The sequence below is a fragment of the Mauremys reevesii genome, linkage group 25 (assembly GCF_016161935.1).
Source record: "Mauremys reevesii isolate NIE-2019 linkage group 25, ASM1616193v1, whole genome shotgun sequence".
NCBI classification, from domain to species: domain Eukaryota; kingdom Metazoa; phylum Chordata; order Testudines; family Geoemydidae; genus Mauremys; species Mauremys reevesii.
This window is the reverse complement of record NC_052647.1, coordinates 5287890-5306352: the sequence shown is the minus strand read 5'-3', so window position 1 is coordinate 5306352 and position 18463 is coordinate 5287890. Positions and strand designations below refer to the sequence as shown.

The window sequence follows — 18463 nt, the reverse complement described above, 5'->3', positions numbered from 1 at the left end:
AGGACTCAAGCGGTGTCGAAAGCCCTGAGCCGTTAGGGGCGGCAGTGGGGCCGGTTGCTAACAGGGCTCGCTGAGGTCATCCCAACTACAAGTGCTGAGCACAGAGCCTGTCCCACTAGGGAGCCTGGCCCTGCGGCAGCTGTTGTGAGGGACCCGGTGCTAGTGCCCAGGTGTGCGAGGACACCCAGAGTCCTGGCTCTCCCCCACCCAACACCTCTCAAAGCAGACTTTTTTTGGAATCAACCCCTGATGTTCTGGGCAAGGCCCCAGCGGGTGTAAACCAGCCCAGGCCCATTGAGCTCAGTGGAAGGAGGCCAAGTCACACCAGCCGGGCTCTGGCCCCCCTGTGCTTTCCTCTGCCCTGGGTAGTTTCCAGGAATCGCTGTCACCTCAGCATCTCGCTGCTACTGCGTAACCCTGCGGGGATCCGGAGAACTGCCCTCCCCCGCCCATGATACTGTATCTGCATTTCTGCCCAGCCCTCGTATCTGATCCCCATTGTACCAGAACGACGGCTCCTGGCAAAGAGGAGACAGGCCAAGGAGGAATCTGCCGACAGATCCCGGCAGCTCAGTTCCCACCCAGGCCCGTAGCTCAGGACGCTGGTGAGACTAGACATGTTCGCTCCGTCAGTTCTCTCGTTACAGCCCTGCCAGCCAAGGGGCGATGGGGAGAGATGCTGCCAGGCCAAGGCCGACGCCCGGACACGAGCGCTGCCGGCCCCTCCCTGACACTGTGTTGGCGGCACTTTGGCCCCATCCAGCCCTAAAGCGCCTCATGGCCATTCACAGCCCGCACGGCCCCACCTGCTGAGAAAGAGCTGCCACCAGCCCCATTTTACAGCTGGGGAAACTGAGGCACTGAGAGACAACTCACCCACTGTCTCAGAGCAAATGGCAGCTGGGAAGAGAACCCAGGAGTCCTGGCTCCCACCTCCCCCCTGCTTTATGAAACCAGGAAATCAAATACAAAAAACAAAGCCACTGATCAAACAAATGGCTGGCACCAATCCTACTGTCACAGACACAAGCCACAGCTGGTATTTCTTAGCCATATTGCTGTGGCACCAAGGCCCCATTGTACCGAGCTTGGCACCTACAAGCCTTGGCATTGAGAGCCAATGGCCCAAACAGACAAGGCAAGTGAAGGACCATTTGCCCCATTTCACTTCTGTGGAAACTGAGACGCAGAGCAATTCAGTGCCAGAGCTGAGAACTGAACCTGGATTTTCCCTCTGCCATTGTAGACCCTGAACCACTCGGGCACCTGTGCCACAGAGCTGCTGCCAGCTGGGCTGTGCCACACAGATCTCAGGAGGCATCAAAGATAACAGCAGCTACTGGAGCTCAAATTACCCCTGGATCCAATCCTGAGCCCATTGCACCAGCAGGACAGCGCCTGCCTCCAACGGGAGCTGAGTTGGAACATGCAGTGCAGGATCCAGCCCGCAGCTGGGGACCCACATGCCAAACTTGGGCACCTAAAAGCTGTAACCTAAATCCACATCAAGGCTCCTAAAATAGCTGGCCTGGCTGGCTGGTTATGCCCAGATTCTGCAGGATCTGGGAATGCTCGTTATTAAGTGAATTACGGTAGCGACTATCAGGCCTGACCAAAATTGAGGCCATATTGTGCCAAGGGCTGTACAGACCCACAGCGAGAGACAGCCCCTGCCCCAAAGGGCTCCCAGTCTCAACTGAGTGGGGAAACTGAGGCACGGAGCAGGGAAGCGACTTGCCAAATCAGTGGAAAGAACCCAGGTGTTCTGACTCCCACCCCGATACTCTGTCGACTAGACGGCGCTGCCTGCCTACAAATCGCAGCCCCTTTGTAAGTCAGGCTTCTCATTTCAGGAGCCTAAGTCTGGATTGAAAACCAGACCCCCCCCAAAGCTCTGGGAAGGTGGGTGGGCACAGACCCAGGGCAGCACTGATGTCTCCCTCTCCCTCCCTCCTTCCCCAGAGGGCGGCTGGACTGGCAGGGCCAAGCAGGGCAAGGAATGCTCCATTTTATTAATCACTTGGCACCAAATGGACAGAAATATTCCTGAAAACGAGGCTCCTCTGCTGCCGTCACAGGCGTGGCACCTCCCCCCCACCCAGGGCATAGCACGCACAGAGGGGCAGGGCACTGAGCACCCAACAGGATCCAGCCCTTTGTTCAGCCAGCCACTTAGACAAGAACTCACAACCAACACCCCTCCCCCAGCTGTGGGGATAGAACCCAAGAGTCCGGGCCCCCAGCCTCCTCTGCTCTAGCCACTAGACCCCACTCCCCTCCCACTGCTGGGATAGAACCCAGGAGTCCTAGGTTTGCTTCTAGCCCTCATGGCATCTAAAGCCAGGCAAATGCTCCTTTAAGTGAAAGGCATAAGAACATAAGAACGGCCCTATTGGGTCAGACCAAAGGACCATCCAGCCCAGTATCCTGTCTGCTGACAGTGGCCAGTGCCAGGTGCCCCAGAGGGAATGAACAGAACAGTTTATCACCAAGGGATCCATCCCTTGTCGCTCATTCCCAGCTTCTGGCAAACGGAGCCAAGGGACACCATCCCTGCCCATCCTGGCTAATAGCCATTGATGGACCTGTCCTCCATGAATGTATCTAGTTCTCTTTTGAACCCTGTTATGGTCTTGGCCTTCACCACCTCCTCTGGCAAGGAGTTCCACAGGTTGACTGTGCGTTGTGTGAAGAAATACTTCCTTTTATTTGATTTAAACCTGCTGCCTATTCATTTCATCTTGTGTTATGAGAAGTAGAAAACAACACGTCCTTATCTACTTTCTCCACACCAGTCATGATTTTATAGACCTCAGTCATATCTCCCCTTAGCCGTCTCTTTTCCAAGCTGAAAAGTCCCAGTCTTATTAATCTCTCCTCATATGGGAGCTGAAGACTTCGAAGACCCCAAAGCAAAGGACCCCGACCCACATTCCAACCCGCTCCCTCCCCATCCAGCCTCCTCTGAACCCCGGGACACCAGGCACCCAGCTCCTGATGCTGCAGCTCCCAGCTCCGAGGTGGATCCCACGCTCCAGCACCACCCACAGCCCAAAGGGGATGCGACTGCGGATCCATCAGTGGCCGGTGGGGGTGGGGAAGGTGACCCTGGAACTTCCCCTGCCCCCAAAGATCAGATCAAGTCTGGATGAAGCTTGGAAGGGGAATTGACTGGACCCAGGATGACCCGTGACCAGAATGGCTGGGAAGGGGCAGAGCCAGGACGCATGCAGGTAATTGCATCCAGCCTCCTGCACTGTCATCAACCACTCAGGACTTGTCTGAGGGTTTGGAGGAGCAGCGCACAGACAACACCAGCGCCCCCGCCCCCCTGCTCTGATAGTGCCTCATACCCAACGATTCCCCCCTGGGGGAAATGCAAAGCCTGATCACCCCAAAAGGGTCCCCAAAATGCTTTCAAACCTGGTCCCTGGGCCTCGCCATCCCTGGTGTAAAGTCCACCCCGGACAGCACAGTTTACAAACCCCCGGGGAATCAGTTTATAAACCCTGCTTCTGCAGCCTGAGGGAACAGAGTCTAGTAGTTAGAGTGGGGGAGGGGGGCGAGGCTGGTTGTCAGGACACCTGGGTTCTGTTCCCAGCAGTGAGAGAGGAATGGGGTCTGGTGGGTTAGAGCAGGGAGGGTTGGAAGCCAGGACTCCTGGGTTCACTTCCCAGCACCAGAACCATCTTGCCAGGAGCCTGGAGAAACCACCTGGCCTCTCTGTCAAAGAAGGATCATCTCTCTCTGGAGTACAAGCCAGGATGGGACAACCTGTGACACACACACACCCATAACCCGCTGCTCCCCAGGGTGTCAGAGAGGAGCCCAGCCCAGCCGGACAAATAGCACAATCCTCTAGTGCCCGGGACAGCCCAGCAGATCCCTGCCCCGCCAGAGACAAGTGTCCTGGTCCCATTCACACCAGCACGGGATCCAGGAGTCACTCCCCTGGAGTCACACAAGAGGAAACTTATGGGAGCAAAACTGGGCCCAGTTGCTCCAGATTTCCACCGGAGGAGGGGGGGGAGAATCAGCCCCCGGCGGCACTGGCTGGGCCCGATCCTGCCCTCACTCGGTCACGACACTGTCAAGGCAGCGGGTGTAAATGAGCGTCACTCCCCGGGAGTCCGGGCAGGGCCACCCAGAGGATTCAGGGGGCCTGGGGCAGGGCCGGGTCTTCAGCGGCAATTCAGCTGCGGGTCCCTATCGGAGGGAAGGACCCGCCGCCGAATGCAGCCGAAGAATGAAGTGGCGGCGGTAGAGCAGCCTAAGTGCTGCCGATCGCGGCTTTTCCCTGCCCCCGCCTCGTGCTTGCGGCGCTCGTACTCAGCGGGCGGCGCTCGGAGGCTTCGGCAGCACTTCAGCGGCGGGTCCTTCACTCGCGCCGAGTCTTCCGCTGCACTGAAGGACCCGCCGCCGAAAGCCCAGAGCGAGGGAAGGGCCCGCCGCCGAAGTGCCGCCAAAAGCCCGGAGCGAGGGAAAGACCCACCGCCGAACTGCTGCTGAAGACCCGGAGCGAGGGAAGGGCCCGCCGCCGAAAACCTGGAGCAGCTCCCACTTGCCCACCCCTCAGGGCGGCCCTGAATCCAGGCAGCAAAACACACCAACCGGGGAGCCACCCCCGGGGATTCACACCACAGTAAGTGGCGCCAGAATCGGGCCCATCCCTCATGGGCCCCAGCTCCGCTCCTGCCCCTGGACTCGGAGCGCAGCCCGCGGGGATCCCAGCTCTACCGGGGGCCGGAGCCCGCCGGCAGCCACGGCGGAGCGACTCCGGAGTCACTCCCGGGGAACCGAGCTCAGCAACGCGCGCGGGGAGCAGCTGCCCGGGCCGAGCACATGCTGGAGCCGGGCGGCAGGGCCGGGGTCGGGGGCTCACCGAGGGGCAGCAGGCGGCGAGCCGGGTCCATGCTGCGGGGCGAAGGAGTCCAGCGAGCGGCGCGCACCGAGCTGCAGCCAGAGGCCAGCGCCCCCGAGCCAGGGCCGGCTCTATGGGGGGCGGGGGGCCCCGCCCAGGAAGGGTGGGACCAGGGCAGGGGGGAGGAGAGCAGGATCGGGGGAGGGAAGGGGAGGGCCGTGTGTGGGGAGATGGGACGGGGAGAGCTCGGGGGAGCCATGGGGGTGTCAGAAAAGGGGGGCAGCTGACAGGCAGGTGCGGGCACTATTTTAACCAGGGGCTCCCAGTAAATGACAGACCCCGGTCTGGGCTGAGCCCCCATCCCGGGAGGGGCTCGTGGGGGCAGGGCATGGATTCGGTTCCCGTTTACACAGCTGCTCCCGACCAGGCAGCCACATGGGGCAATCGAGGCACCCTGGGGGCTGCTACAGCGGGTGTCTGCCCAAGTCCCGAGGTGCAGAGAGGGGGGCAGAAGGAGCCCCCCTTCCTGGGGTTAGCAATGGGGGAGATCAGGGGAGAGGTGCCGGGGGACCCCCTGAAGACGGGATGGCGTGGGGGGGGTCTGGATAGATTGATGGAGGGGGGAGGGGTGTGGGGCTGGAGGGAGGTGGGGAAGGCGGGGTGGGGTGGGTGAGTGGATGGAGGGGCGTGTGGTGGATTGAGGGAGGTTGGCTGGGAGGGAGGGGTCCGGTGTATATGGGGATATCTGCCTTGGAGACCAACGTGCTGGGCTCCCATCCACTCTGACACACACAGACACTGCTCTAAACTCCCCAGGCCCAGGGCTCCTTCTTTGGACCAGAGACACCCCTGTCCCTGGACGCTTCCCCTGAGATGGCCCCGGGAATGACCCAGCAGGGCCCGTACCAGCCCGGCCCCCAGCCCCAAGCTTATCTCCACCCCATGCCACCTCTGCTCCTGTCTGTCCCCCACCTACACCCCTGTTGTCACCCCTCGTCCCTCCTGGAACGCAGCCCCAGCACGGTGCGGAGCCCAGATTAGCAGGGCCGGGCAGCCGGGGGCTGCTTTTCCCCTTGGAGCCCAACAGCTGAAGAGCTGCTGACATTCCAGCCCAGCTGGGGTCAGATCCAAGTCCTGGGGCAGATCTGTGCTTGGCTGGGAGCTCACGTCCTGCACTCACCCCCACCATTACCTGTAAATCCCTTCAGCCTTGTGTTGTTAACTGGGGGAACTCCCTGCCACAGGAGAGTGGGGGAAGGCAAGAGCTTCCCAGGGTTCGGAAAGGGCTGCTATATTGATATGGGGCAATGGGGCCGTCCAGTGTGATGCTCTTTGTGAGGAGAGAGAGATGGTAAAGAAGGGACTAGAACCCACGAGTCCTGATGCCAAGTTCCCCTGCTCTAACCACTAGACCAGGGGTGGGCAAACTTTTTAGCCCGAGGGCAACATCAGGGTGTGAAACTGTATGGAGGGCCGGGTAGGGAAGGCTGTGCCTCCCCAAACAGCCTGGCCCCCACCCCCTATCCGCCCCCTCCCACTTCCTGCCCCCGACTGCCCCCCTCAGAACTCCCGATCCATCCAACACCCCCTGCCCGTTGTCCCCTGACTGCCCCCTCCCAGCACTCCCGCCCCTAACCACCACCCCCAGGACCACACCCCCGTCCAACGCTGCCTGTTCCCTGACCACCCCACAAACCTCCGTCCCATCCATCCATCCATCCATCCATCCATCCGCCCCCTGTCCTCTGACTGTCTCCCGGAACCCCCTGCCCCTTATCCAACCTCCCTCCCCACACCCTGCCCCCTTACCATGCTGCTCAGAGCAGCAGGAGCTTATACCCCCACCCAGCCAGAGCCAGCGGAGCTGCCTGCATGGCGGCGTCACTGATGGCGGCGTCACTGCAGGGGAAGGGGGACAGCAGGGAGGGGCCGGGGGCTAGCCTCCCCAGCCAGGAGCTCAGGGGCCGGGCAGGAGGGTCCCACAGGCCGGATGTGGCCCGTGGGCCATTGTTTGCCCACCTCTGCACTAGACCCCACTTCCCTCCTCCAGCTGAGACTAGAACCCAGGAGCAGGGCCGCCCAGAGGATTCAGGGGGCCTGGGGTCTTCGGCAGCGGGGGGGCCTCTGCTTCGGCAGTAATTCAGCAGTGGGGAGTCCTTCCGCTCCAGGACCTGCTGCCAAAGTTCCCCAAAGACCCGCGGTGGGGGACCCGCACCACCGAATTACCGCTGAAGACCCAGCACTTCGGCGGAAGGACCTCAGCCACCAAAGACCCGGAGTGGAAGAAGCTCCGGGGGCCCAGGCCCCGTGAGAATTTTCCAGGGCTCCCGGAGCGAGTGAAGGACCCCGCTCCAGGGGCCCCGAAAAACTCTCGTGGGGGCCCCTGCTGGGCCCGGGGCAAATTGCCCCACTTGCCCACCCCCCACCCCCCTCTGGGCGGCCCTGCCGAGGAGTACTGTCCCCCAGCCTGCTCTCACCCCATAGGCTGCCTCCTGCTTGGCAGGGTCGTGCTCTGTGGGATGTGGGGGGCAGTTCAGGTCAGGCTGCTGGGGACCCATGGCTGGACCCTGGGAGATTGTGTCACTGCGGGGATATCCTGGCCACCCCTTGGGCAGGCACCAGAGACCTCATGGAAACATTGCCCCAGCAGAAACAGGAACCAGCGCGAGATCAGCTGGCGGGATGGGGGTGGGGGGAATGTCCAGCTGTGGGCAGGGCCGGCTTTAGGTTTTTTGCTGCCCCACGCAAAAAAAATTTTGGCTGCCCCCCCCCCACCCCCAGCCCTGGGCTCCCCCCCCCGTGCCGCCCCAGCACTGGGCTCTGCCCCCTCCCCCACCCGCACCCCTGCCGCCCCAGCACTGGGCTCTGCCCCTCCCCACCCACGCCCCTGCCGCCCCAGCACTGGGCTCTGCCCCCCACCCGCACCCCTTGCCACCCAAACTCTGGGCTGTCCCCCCCCACCCCACCCGCCCTCCCTGCTGCACCAGCCCTGGGCTTCCCCCACCCCAGTGCTGACTCGGCCCACTTCCCCCCTCGCCTCCAGCCAGTCCAGCGCTGGCAGGGTCGGGGAGAGCAGCGGGGCTCCCAGGCCACGCCTCAGCCCAGGGTCCCTCCAGCCGGGGCTCCCACCTCCAGGACCGGCCGGGACCCAGGATGGCAGAGCTGGGGAACCGCCCGTCAGAGGGCTGAGGAGCCGGGGCAGGGCAGCCCCAGAGGGAGCAGAGCCCGGAGAGCGGGACATGGGCCCTGCACGGCAGCACCCCGGGCACTGGTCTCCACTATGACCCCGCTGCTGCTGCTGCTCTTGGCCGCCCTGCCGCAGTCCCTGGGTGGCTCGGGCTGCTTCGCCCAGCCCCGGCTGTGGCGCTCGGGGGAGGCCACCTTGCGGCACCTGCAGGCGGCTCTGTGCGTCCCGGGGGGCAGCCCTCAGCCCGAGTGTCCCGTGCTCGGAGCCCGCCCGGCGGTAAGATGCAAGTGCTGCTCCTCGACGCAAACTGCAGCGGCCCCAGGGGAAACCCCCATGCAGGATGCGCTGCTGCTGCCAGGGGCAACTCTGGGCTTTTGCCGCCACAAGTGCAAAAAAAAAAAAAGAAAGAAAAGGCTGGCTGGACATGCCACCCCTGAAAATGTGCCGCCCCAAGCACCTGCTTGGTTTGCTGGTGCCTGGAGCCGGCCCTGGCTGCGGGGCACTGCGCTGGGATAGCAGGGACCTGTGAGACAGGACTGAGGGGCATCAGCAAAGTTGGGGGACAGGGCTGGAATAGTGGGTGGTTGCGGGTCACAGTCCCCCACCCTAAAATACTCTGTAGTGCTGGGCAGCTCTGGCACAACCCAACCCTCCTTTGGACCCCCCATCAATAGACCCCAACCCCTTGTACCCCCCAAGTGTACTCTGACCCCCCCACCAACAGCCCAAATATACCCCATCTCCTGTGCCCCCCCAGCCCTCTCCCCATGGTATTGGGGGTCAGGCCCCAGCAGCAGGGCTCTCCCCAGGGTGAGGTTAGAGGCCGGGTGCCCGGGGCCCTGTCCAGTCGGGGGCAGGTTTCCCCAGCAGGCCTTGATTCCGGGGGGGGGGGGGGGGGAATTCGCGCTGACCCTGCTGCTCCGGAACCAGGCAATCGAACCACAAACCAGCCCGGCCCCAGGGGTTCATGCTTCACTGGAGCGAGAGAGGCCGAGAGCAATGAGAGACGAACTGTCATAGGTCTCACCCCCAATTGGAGCTGTTGGGTTCCAATGTGGGGACCTGCCTTAGTTTCCCTCTAAACTAAAATCCTAGTTTAGATCTACTACGCTGCCACCAGTCAGATTTAAGTGTCTGACACACTGCCTGTTCCCCCAACTTTCCCTGGGGAACACAGATTCAATGTCCCTGAATCTCTACGCACAGGGAAGCAGCCCACTTCCCCCCTCCCTCTCTCCTAGCCACTCTGGAGAGATATACACCGAGTCAAATCCTTGACTCAACACAAAGAGGGACTTACCTCCCGCTCCCCTTCCCTAGTCCTGGAAAGAGATACCTGATTCAAACTGCTTGAATCAAACCCAGGAGGAACTCTCTCTTCCCCCCTCCCCTTCCCCTGAATTTCCACAAGAGAAGGAATTAACCAAGTCCAAAGAAAAGAAAAGAATTTATTAAAGAATAAAAAGAAAAGTCACTATCTCTGTAACCAAATGAAACAATACAGGGTCTAAACTTATCAATCTCTGGAGAGAATCCCCCCTCCCCCTTTCTTTCTCAGTGAAAGCAAAGTAACAGCAAACAGGAATAAAGAATTTCCTTTAGCAAAACACACAATTGCAAATGTAGAAATCAAATTATAAGACTAATCCACCTTTCTAATTAATACTCACTATTGAATAGTAGAAACTACTCCAGGAGAACTTGGAGATATGACTGACCTCTCTTAGATCCAAAGAGAGCTCTGAGCAAACAAGGAACACAGACAAAGGCTTCCCTCCACAGAGATTTGAAAAAATCTTGTCTCTGATTGGTCCTCTGGTCAGGTGGTCATCAGGTACTGCATGTTAACCCTTTACAGGTAAAAGAGACCTTAACCCTGATCTGTTTATTTATGACACGAGCGCCAAATGCTGCAGCTAGGCCCATGGGCCCGATCCTGAGATGGGGCCCCAGTGACTAGAGAGGAGAGAGGACGTGACCAGGGCATTGGGGGCAGCACCCCCAGCAGCACAGCGCCCCCTGCTGCCAGCCTGGGGTGTGTATGGGGGCAGGGCACAGCCAGGACACTGGGGGCAGCACCCCCAGCAGCACAGCGCCCCCTGGTGCCAGGCTGGGGTGTGTATGGGGGCAGGGCACAGCCAGGACACTGGGGGCAGCACCCCAGCAGCACAGCGCCCCCTAGTGCCAGGCTGGGGTGTGTATGGGGGCAGGGCACAGCCAGGGCAGTGGGGGCAGCACCCCCAGCAGCACAGCGCCCCCTAGTGCCAGGCTGGGGTGTGTATGGGGGCAGGGCACAGCCAGGGCATTGGGGGCAGCACCCCAGCAGCACAGCGCCCCCTGGTGCCAGGCTGAGGTGTGTATGGGGGCAGGGCACAGCCAGCGCAGTGGCACCAGGCTGAGGATGCAGCTGGACATGTGCCCTGGCTCTCCTGGGATATCAGCTGCGTCGGCGATGGCTCCCGAGCTGAGCAATGGGCAGGAAAATCAGGAGCAGGAGAAGTGAAAGCGCCGACAAACCAGGGCCCCTCCTCACTCGTGGGCTCCTGCTGTTGTTCTGGGGGAAGTGGTTGCCCTGGGCCGGCCGCGGTGACGATATGTAAATGAATCGAGCTTTGAAATGCAGCCTGTATTGATAGAGGTAGAAGGGGAGATGTTTGCTCAGGTCTTGTGATGTCAGCAAACAAGTCTTGTCTATTGCTATAGCTTTGAGTCAAAGGTAAAAAAGGAGTATTAACATTTAGGAATTGTCACGGAGTCCCCGGGCGATGCTCTGGAACTGCTCCCCACAAAGCCAGTCAGGACTTTGGGGAGCCTTCACCTTCCTGGGTCTCTCCTTGGAGCATTCAGCATCCTCTGCCCCTCCGTGCACTTCCCACAGTGAGTCCGCCCCGGCGGGGTCCTGGGGAAGCCAGAGGGTCCTGCACCCCCACTTCGCAGGCCGACCTGACTCTCAGGCAGCCAGTAACACAGAGGTTTATTAGATGACAGGAACACGGTCTAAAACAGAGCTTGTAGGTACAGAGAACGGGACCCCTCAGCTGGGTCCATCCTGGGGGGCAGCGAGCCAAACACCCCGTCTGCCCTCACTTCCCATCCCCAGCCAGCCCCAAACTGAAACCCCCTCCAGCCCCTCCTCTTTGGCGAGATGCAGGGATGGCTCCAGCCCTGTCTGCTCCTTGGTGCGGATGGAAGGGAAGAGTTTGTTTTATTAAATAAACTGGGTGCCTAGTCCCCACCCTGCACTTCCATAGCGTGTGAACAACAACACAGCACGGGACAGCCCAGGCCGAGAGGCCAAAACTAGCCAGTGCTGCACATTTGGTGTTTGCTTTATCTGGGGGAAGATCTGCACTACATGGGCCGGGGGTTAGTCATGATTTCTCTGTTGTTTGAGTCCTTATCACTACAGGCAGCTGTGACAGTTTCAACGTACAGGGCACCAGAGTGCGTCCCTGACAGACTCAAATGGGGCCAGTTCAGATCCAGGTAACTTCACGGATTACTTCTCTTTAATACTGTACATGTAGAAACGCCAGTCATGGACCAGCTCTGGGGGAGGAGTGGGGTCTAGTCGTTCTGCCTCACAGCCCCCTCCTGCCCTAACCACTAGACCCCACTCCCCTCCCAGCACTGGGAATGGAACCCAGGAGTCCTGATTCCCAGCTCCCTTCTGGTCTAACCACTGGACCCTGCTCCCTTCCCTGAGCCCCACAAAGAGGTTAAGGGAAAACTCAATCACAGTGTAGAAGTACCTCCATGGGGAACAAAATATTGACCATGTGCTCGTCAGTCTAGCAAAGCTGGAAGTTGAAGCTGGACACACTCAGACTGGAAATAAGGGGCACGTTTTTCAGTGTGGGGAACAGAGCCTTGGAGCAACTTACCAAGGGCCATGGTGGATTCTCCCTCGCCGGCTATTTTTAAATCAAGGCTGGATGTTTTTCTACCAGATCTGCTCCAGTTCCCACAGGAATTAAGCCGGGGACGTCCTAGGGTCTGCGTTATGCAGGCGGTCGGATGGGATGGGATGATCACACTGGACCTGTCTGGACCTTGGGGGAGGGGGAGCCGTACAAACGGTGCTAAGTGCTGTACAAACCCACACCCAGAAATCCAGCCGCCCATCGGCTGTAGATGAAAGGAAGGTGGAGGTTTGTGTCTCCTCGGTGCTGCATGTGGTCGTCACACCTCAGCCCCTCAGAGAATCACCAGCACAGCTTGCAAACCAGGCGATCTTCTCAAATCCGAACCACTGGGCTCTGTTCATTTGCCATCTGCCTCCCAGTCAGTTTCCAGCCCAAATTGGGTCCTGCACAAAGCATCATGGGGGGTGCCCCACTTATCCCACTGGTCAGAGCCTCTTCCAGGATGTGGGAGACCCAGGCTCTAATCTCCACTGTGCCAGATGCAGCACAGGGCTCCCAAGCAAGCCCCTTATGGGATATTCAGAGCTGGGGTGTTCTCACCCTCCTCTTGGAGCCGCTCTGCTCTGTAGAAATACTTAAATCCGCATTGTGGGAGGGGGACTGGACCCAAGCGAGCAAGTAATTCTCAATCGCAGCCCAGAGTTTCCCAGAATGCACTGGGACAAACTCCAGCAGCCAGGACGAGGCAGGTGGGAAAGGATGTTGTGTGGACACCAGCTGGCGTGTTGTTAGTGGGTCAGCTGAGAGTCACAGCCGGGGCACAAGGGCTGGACACAAATGAATCTCCTGCAGAGCAATGGGCTTAGGCAGCTGCAGTGTATTGTGCTTGCACATCTATAGTTGCACAGCGCCCTTGGAGCCTAGTGTGGTTGCACTGGTAGCATATTGTGTTTGCACACTTGCACTTACCGTGTGGTGTGCTTGCACTGCTGTCATTATACTTGTGGCACCTTAGAGACTAACAAATTTATTTGAGCATAAGCTTTCGTGGGCTACAGCCAGTGATGAGCTGCCAAAATATTAACAACCGGTTCCCTCCTCCTCACCTCACGAGGGGGTCGTGCCCCCCCCGGGGGGTCGTGCCCCATCCAACCCCCCATGTTTTTTGACACCCCCCCTGGACACCTGACCCACCCACGCCCTTCCCTGTCCCCTGACTGCCATTTGCAGCCCCATCCAACCCCTCTTCTCATTCTTGATGGCCCCCTGGGACCCCGGCCCCCTCCCACCACCCCTTCTCTCTGTCCCTGACTGTCCCCACCACCTCATCCAACCCCTGCTCCTTACAGATTGCCCCCCAGGACCCTTGCACCCATTCAATCCCCCTGTTCCCTTCCCTCTGACCGCCCTGACCCCTATCCACCCCTCCACAACCCACCGAACACCCGCCCCCTGCCCCCTTACCACACTGCCCGGGGCCGGAGCCGGGGCCGCTCTGCCCGGCCGGGCCATCACCGGGGCCGGAGCCGTAGTCACACCCGCGGGAGCCGACTCCCTGGGCCAGGCCGGGCTGGCACCGGGGCCGGAGCCAGAGCTGCAGCCGCAGCCGCAGCCGCGGGGCCAGACTCCCCGGGCCGGGCCGGCACCGGGCCGTAGCCAGAGCCGTAGCCGCGGGCCCGACTCCCAGGCCAGGCCGACACCGGGCCGGCCGAGCCGCAGCCGCGGAGCCCGACTCCCAGGCCGGGCTGACACCAGGGCCGGCACCGGAGCCGCAGCCGCGGGCCCGACTCCCAGGCCGGGCCAGCACCGGGACGGAGCCGCAGCCGGGCCCGACTCCCAGGCCGGGCGGCACGGGACGGGCGGAGCTGCAGCCACGGGCCCGACTCCCGGGCGGGCCGGCACCGGGACGGGCCGAGCCGCAGCCGCGGGGCCCGACTCCCCGGGCCGGGCCGGAGCCGCAGCCGCGGTGCCCAAGCTGGGCCGGGTCCGAGCCGCGCAGGCGGGACCAGCCCAAGCCGGGGGTGCTTGGCTGGGACCGGGCTGGGGCACTCGGCCAGGGCCAGGAGGAGCCGTCCGGCCCCCTCCCCCACACGCCCGGCTTACCTGCCTGCTCCTTTTTTCAGGCTTCCCGCGAACATTTGATTCGCGGGAAGCAGGGGAAGGGGAGGAGAAGGAGGGCGGAGCGTTCAGGGGAGAGGGGGAGGTGAGCTGGGGCCGGGGCCGGGGCCGGGCAGACAGCTGCCCGAGCCTTTGTTAAATTTAAAAGCTTTTTAGAATCGGTTGTCCTGGAACAACCGGTTCTAAAAAGGCTTCTAAATTTAACAACCGGTTCACGCGAACCGCTGCGAACCGGCTGGAGCTCACCACTGGCTACAGCCCACTTCTTCGGATGCATGGAATGGAACATGGATTGAGGAGATATATATACACATACAGAGAGCATGAAAAGGTGGGAGAGGCCAATTAAGTAAGGAAAAAAACTTTTGAAGTGATAATCAAACTTTTGAAGTGATAATCAAACTTTTGAAGTGATAATCAAGATAGCCCAGTACAGACAGTTTGATAAGAGGTGTGAGAATACTTACAAGGGGAGATAGATTCAATGTTTGTAATGGCTCAGCCATTCCCAGCTCTCTAACACCACATTCTACAGGCCATTATCCTCTGATCCCACGGAGGATTACCAAAAGAAACTACACCATCTGCTAAAAAAACTCCCTGACAAAGCACAGGAACAGATCTGTACAGGCACATGCCTAGAACCTCAACCAGGGGTATTCTATTTGCTACTCAAGATCCATAAACCTGGAAATCCTGGACACCCCATCATCTCTAGCATTGGCACCCTAACATCAGGATTGTCTGACTATGTGGACTCTTTCCTCAGGCCCTATGCTACCAGCACTCCCAGCTATCTTCGAGACACCACTGACTTCCTGAGGAAACTACAATCCATCGGCGATCTTCCAGAAAACACCATCCTGGCCACTATGGATGTGGAAGCCCTCTACACCAATATTCCACACAAAGATGGACTACAAGCCATCAGGAACACTATCCCCGATAATGTCACAGCTAACCTGGTGGCTGAACTTTGTGACTTTGTCCTCACCCACAACTATTTCACATTTGAGGACAATATATACCTTCAAGTCAGCAGCACTGCTATGGGTACCCGCATGGCCCCACAGTATGCCAACATTTTTATGGCTGACTTAGAACAACGCTTCCTTAGCTCTCATCCCCTAACACCCCTCCTCTACTTGCGCTACATTGATGACATCTTCATCATCTGGACCCATGGAAAAGAAGCCCTTGAGGAATTCCACCATGATTTCAATAATTTCTATCCCACCATTAACCTCAGCCTAGATCAATCCACACAAGTGGTCCATTTCCTGGACACTACTGTGCTAATAAGCGATGGTCACATAAGTACCACCCTATACCGGAAACCTACTGACCGCTATACTCACCTACATGCCTCCAGCTTCCACCCAGGACACACCGCACGATCCATTGTCTACAGCCAAGCTCTAAGATACAACCGCATTTGCTCCAACCCCTCAGACAGAGACAAACACCTACAAGATCTCTATCAAGCGTTCTTACAACTGCAGTACCCACCTGCTGAAGTGAAAAAACAGATTGACAGAGCCAGACGAGTACCCAGAAGTCACCTCCTACAAGACAGGCCCAACAAAGAAAATAACAGAACACCATTAGCTGTCACCTTCAGTACCCAACTAAAACCTCTCCAGCACATCCTCAAAGATCTACAACCTATCCTGAAAGATGATCCCTCACTCTCCCAGATCTTGGGGGACAGACCTGTCCTCGCTTACAGACAACCCCCCAACCTGAAGCAAATACTCACCAGCAACCACACATCACTGAACAAAAACACTAACCCAGGAATCTACCCTTGCAATAAAGCCTGATGCCAACTCTGTCCACATTCAAGTGACATCATCATAGGACCTAATCACATCAGCCATACCATCAGGGGGCTCATTCACCTGCACATCTACCAATGTGATATATGCCATCATGTGCCAGCAGTGTCCCTCTGCCCTGTACATTGGCCAAACCGGACAGTCTCTACGCAAAAGAATGAATGGACACAAGTCTGACATCAGGAATCATAACACTCAAAAACCAGTAGGAGAACACTTTAACCTTTCTGGTCATTCAATTACAGACCTGCGGGTGGCAATTTTGCAACAGAAAAGCTTCAAAAACAGACTCCAATGAGAAACTGCTGAGCTGGAATTGATATGCAAACTAGATACAATCACCTTCGGTTTAAATAGAGACTAGGAATGGCTTGCCAATTACAGAACCAGTTTCTCCTCCCTTGGTTTTCACACCTCAGCTGCTGGAACAGGGCCTCATCCTCCCTGATTGATCTAACCTCGTTATCTCTAGCTTGCTTCTTGCTTGCTTATATATACACCTGCCCCTGGAAATTTCCACTGCTTGCATCCGACAAAGTGGGTATTCACCCATGAAAGCTCATGCTGCAAAATGTCTGTTAGTCTATAAGGTGCCACAGGATTCTTTGCTGCTTCTACAGAACCAGACTAACACGGCTACTCCTCTGATACTTGAGCCATTACAAACATTGATCTATCTCCCCTTCTAAGTATTCTCACATCTCTTATCAAACTGTCTGTACTGGGCTATCTTGATTATCACTTCAAAAGTTTTTTTCCTTACTTAATTGGCCTCTCAGAGTTGGTAAGACAACTCCCACCTTTTCATGCTCTCTGTATGTGTATATATATATATATATATATATATATATATATATATATATCCTCAATTCATGCTCCATTACATGCATCCGAAGAAGTGGGCTGTAGCCCACGAAAGCTTATGCTCAAATAAATTTGTTAGTCTCTAAGGTGCCACAAGTACTCCTCGTTCTTTTTGCGGATACAGACTAACACGGCTGCTACACTGAAACCTGTCATTATGCTTGTGAGTTTGTCGGGTTGTTGTACAATTGCACTTTCAGCATAAAGGTGCTTGCATGCTTGCAGTTGCACCATTGCATTTGCAGCATATGGTGCTCGCATTGTTGCACTTATAGTATACAGCTGTGCAATTTTCCTTGCAGTGTCATGTTGCACAGTGGTAGTTACAGTTACACTGGGAGCATTGTAGATCAATCTGTAACTGACTGTGAACAATCAATTGAGATAACCCACTACCTTCGGACCAGCCTACAGCTGTGCAATTTTCCTTGCAGTGTCATGTTGCACAGTGGTAGTTACAGTTACACTGGGAGCATTGCATGCTCGTATGGTTTTAGCTGCACAATTGTCCCATTGCACTTGCAGCATTGTGCTTTTGTACAGTTGTAGTGGAGCTGTTGCATCTGTAGTGTATCATTTGTACAGCTGCACCATTGTGTGCCTGCCTTGCCGGCATTACCCAGTTGTAGTTGTGGTGTAGCGTACTTCCCTGGTTCTAGTTGCCCTTGCAGCCGCTTGTGCCTGTAAGGTTGTAGTTACGTGGTTGTTGCACTAGACCTTGACAGTTGTCCAGTTGCACTTGCAGCAGATTGTGTTTGCACAGCTGTAGCTACAGCAGCTTACACGGTTGTCGTCACACAAATGCATTTGTGGCATCATGTGTTTATACAATTGTACTTAACCTAGAAGTACAACCTGTTCCCTCAAACCCTCGTACCCCTGCAGTGGCCCAGGCCAGTTCCTCTTTCTCATGGCGCCAATGGGTGCCACGGGTGGGGAAAAGTGGGGCACAAGTGGGGCAGGCTGGAAATAGCAGCATTGATAAGGCCGGCACCGGCTGAGGAAGTTGCACCCAGAGTGAGAGAACGAGACACAAGGAGTGAGTGAGCGAGAGCCTGGCACCATCAGCCTGAACCACTTCGGTGCGCCTGCAACAGCCAGGGCTAATGGGAAATAATCACCAAGGCTTGATAATAACCAGATATTATACGTCACCAAGCAAACAGCTCCCCCTACAGGCCAGGTGGGTCAGGCTCTCCCTGCTCTCGGTGGGAGCTGATCATTAACAGCGCCAGGAGATCAAATGAGACAAACCCCAAAATCAGGAGCCCCCAAATCAGGAGATTTTAGTAAAAAAAAAAGATGAGATTGTGGTGTGGGGGTTTGTCTATTGCTATGAATGAAATAACTTGCAGTGGATGCGTGAAGAGGGGAAGCTCAGGTAGGAGGAGGGAGGTTATTTTACTCTGTATCTGGCACTGGTCTGAGTGCCGCTTAACTAGTGTCCAGTTCTGGTGTCCCCACTTCCAGACAGATGCTGATAAATTGGAGAGAGGCCAGAAGGCCCGTGAGGATTCACAAACCTGCCCTGTAGGACAGACTCCAGGAGGTCAATGGGCAGGGCCGGCTCCAGGTTTTCTGCTGCCCCAAGCAGAAAAAAAAAAAAAAAGCTGTGGCAGCGCGATCGTGCCGCTCCACTCTTCAGCGGCAATTCGGCAGCAGGTCCTTCGTTCTGACAGGGACTGAGGGACCTGCCACCGAAGACCTGGACGTGCCGCCCCAATAGCAG

The 18463-nt window shown here is 57.7% G+C and overlaps 1 protein-coding gene across 1 annotated transcript in view; it reads right to left on the bottom strand.

Moving 5' to 3' along the window:
* The window catches only part of LOC120391218 (adhesion G protein-coupled receptor E5-like), a 29587-nt gene extending 24661 nt beyond the window's left edge, over positions 1 to 4926 (bottom strand). Inside the window, exon 1 of the mRNA XM_039514690.1 lies at positions 4883 to 4926. Within this exon, the coding sequence (XP_039370624.1) occupies positions 4883 to 4913 (31 nt within the window). The 5' untranslated portion in view covers positions 4914 to 4926. The remainder of the gene's footprint in view (positions 1 to 4882) is intronic.
* Positions 4927 to 18463: the final 13537 nt, after the last annotated feature.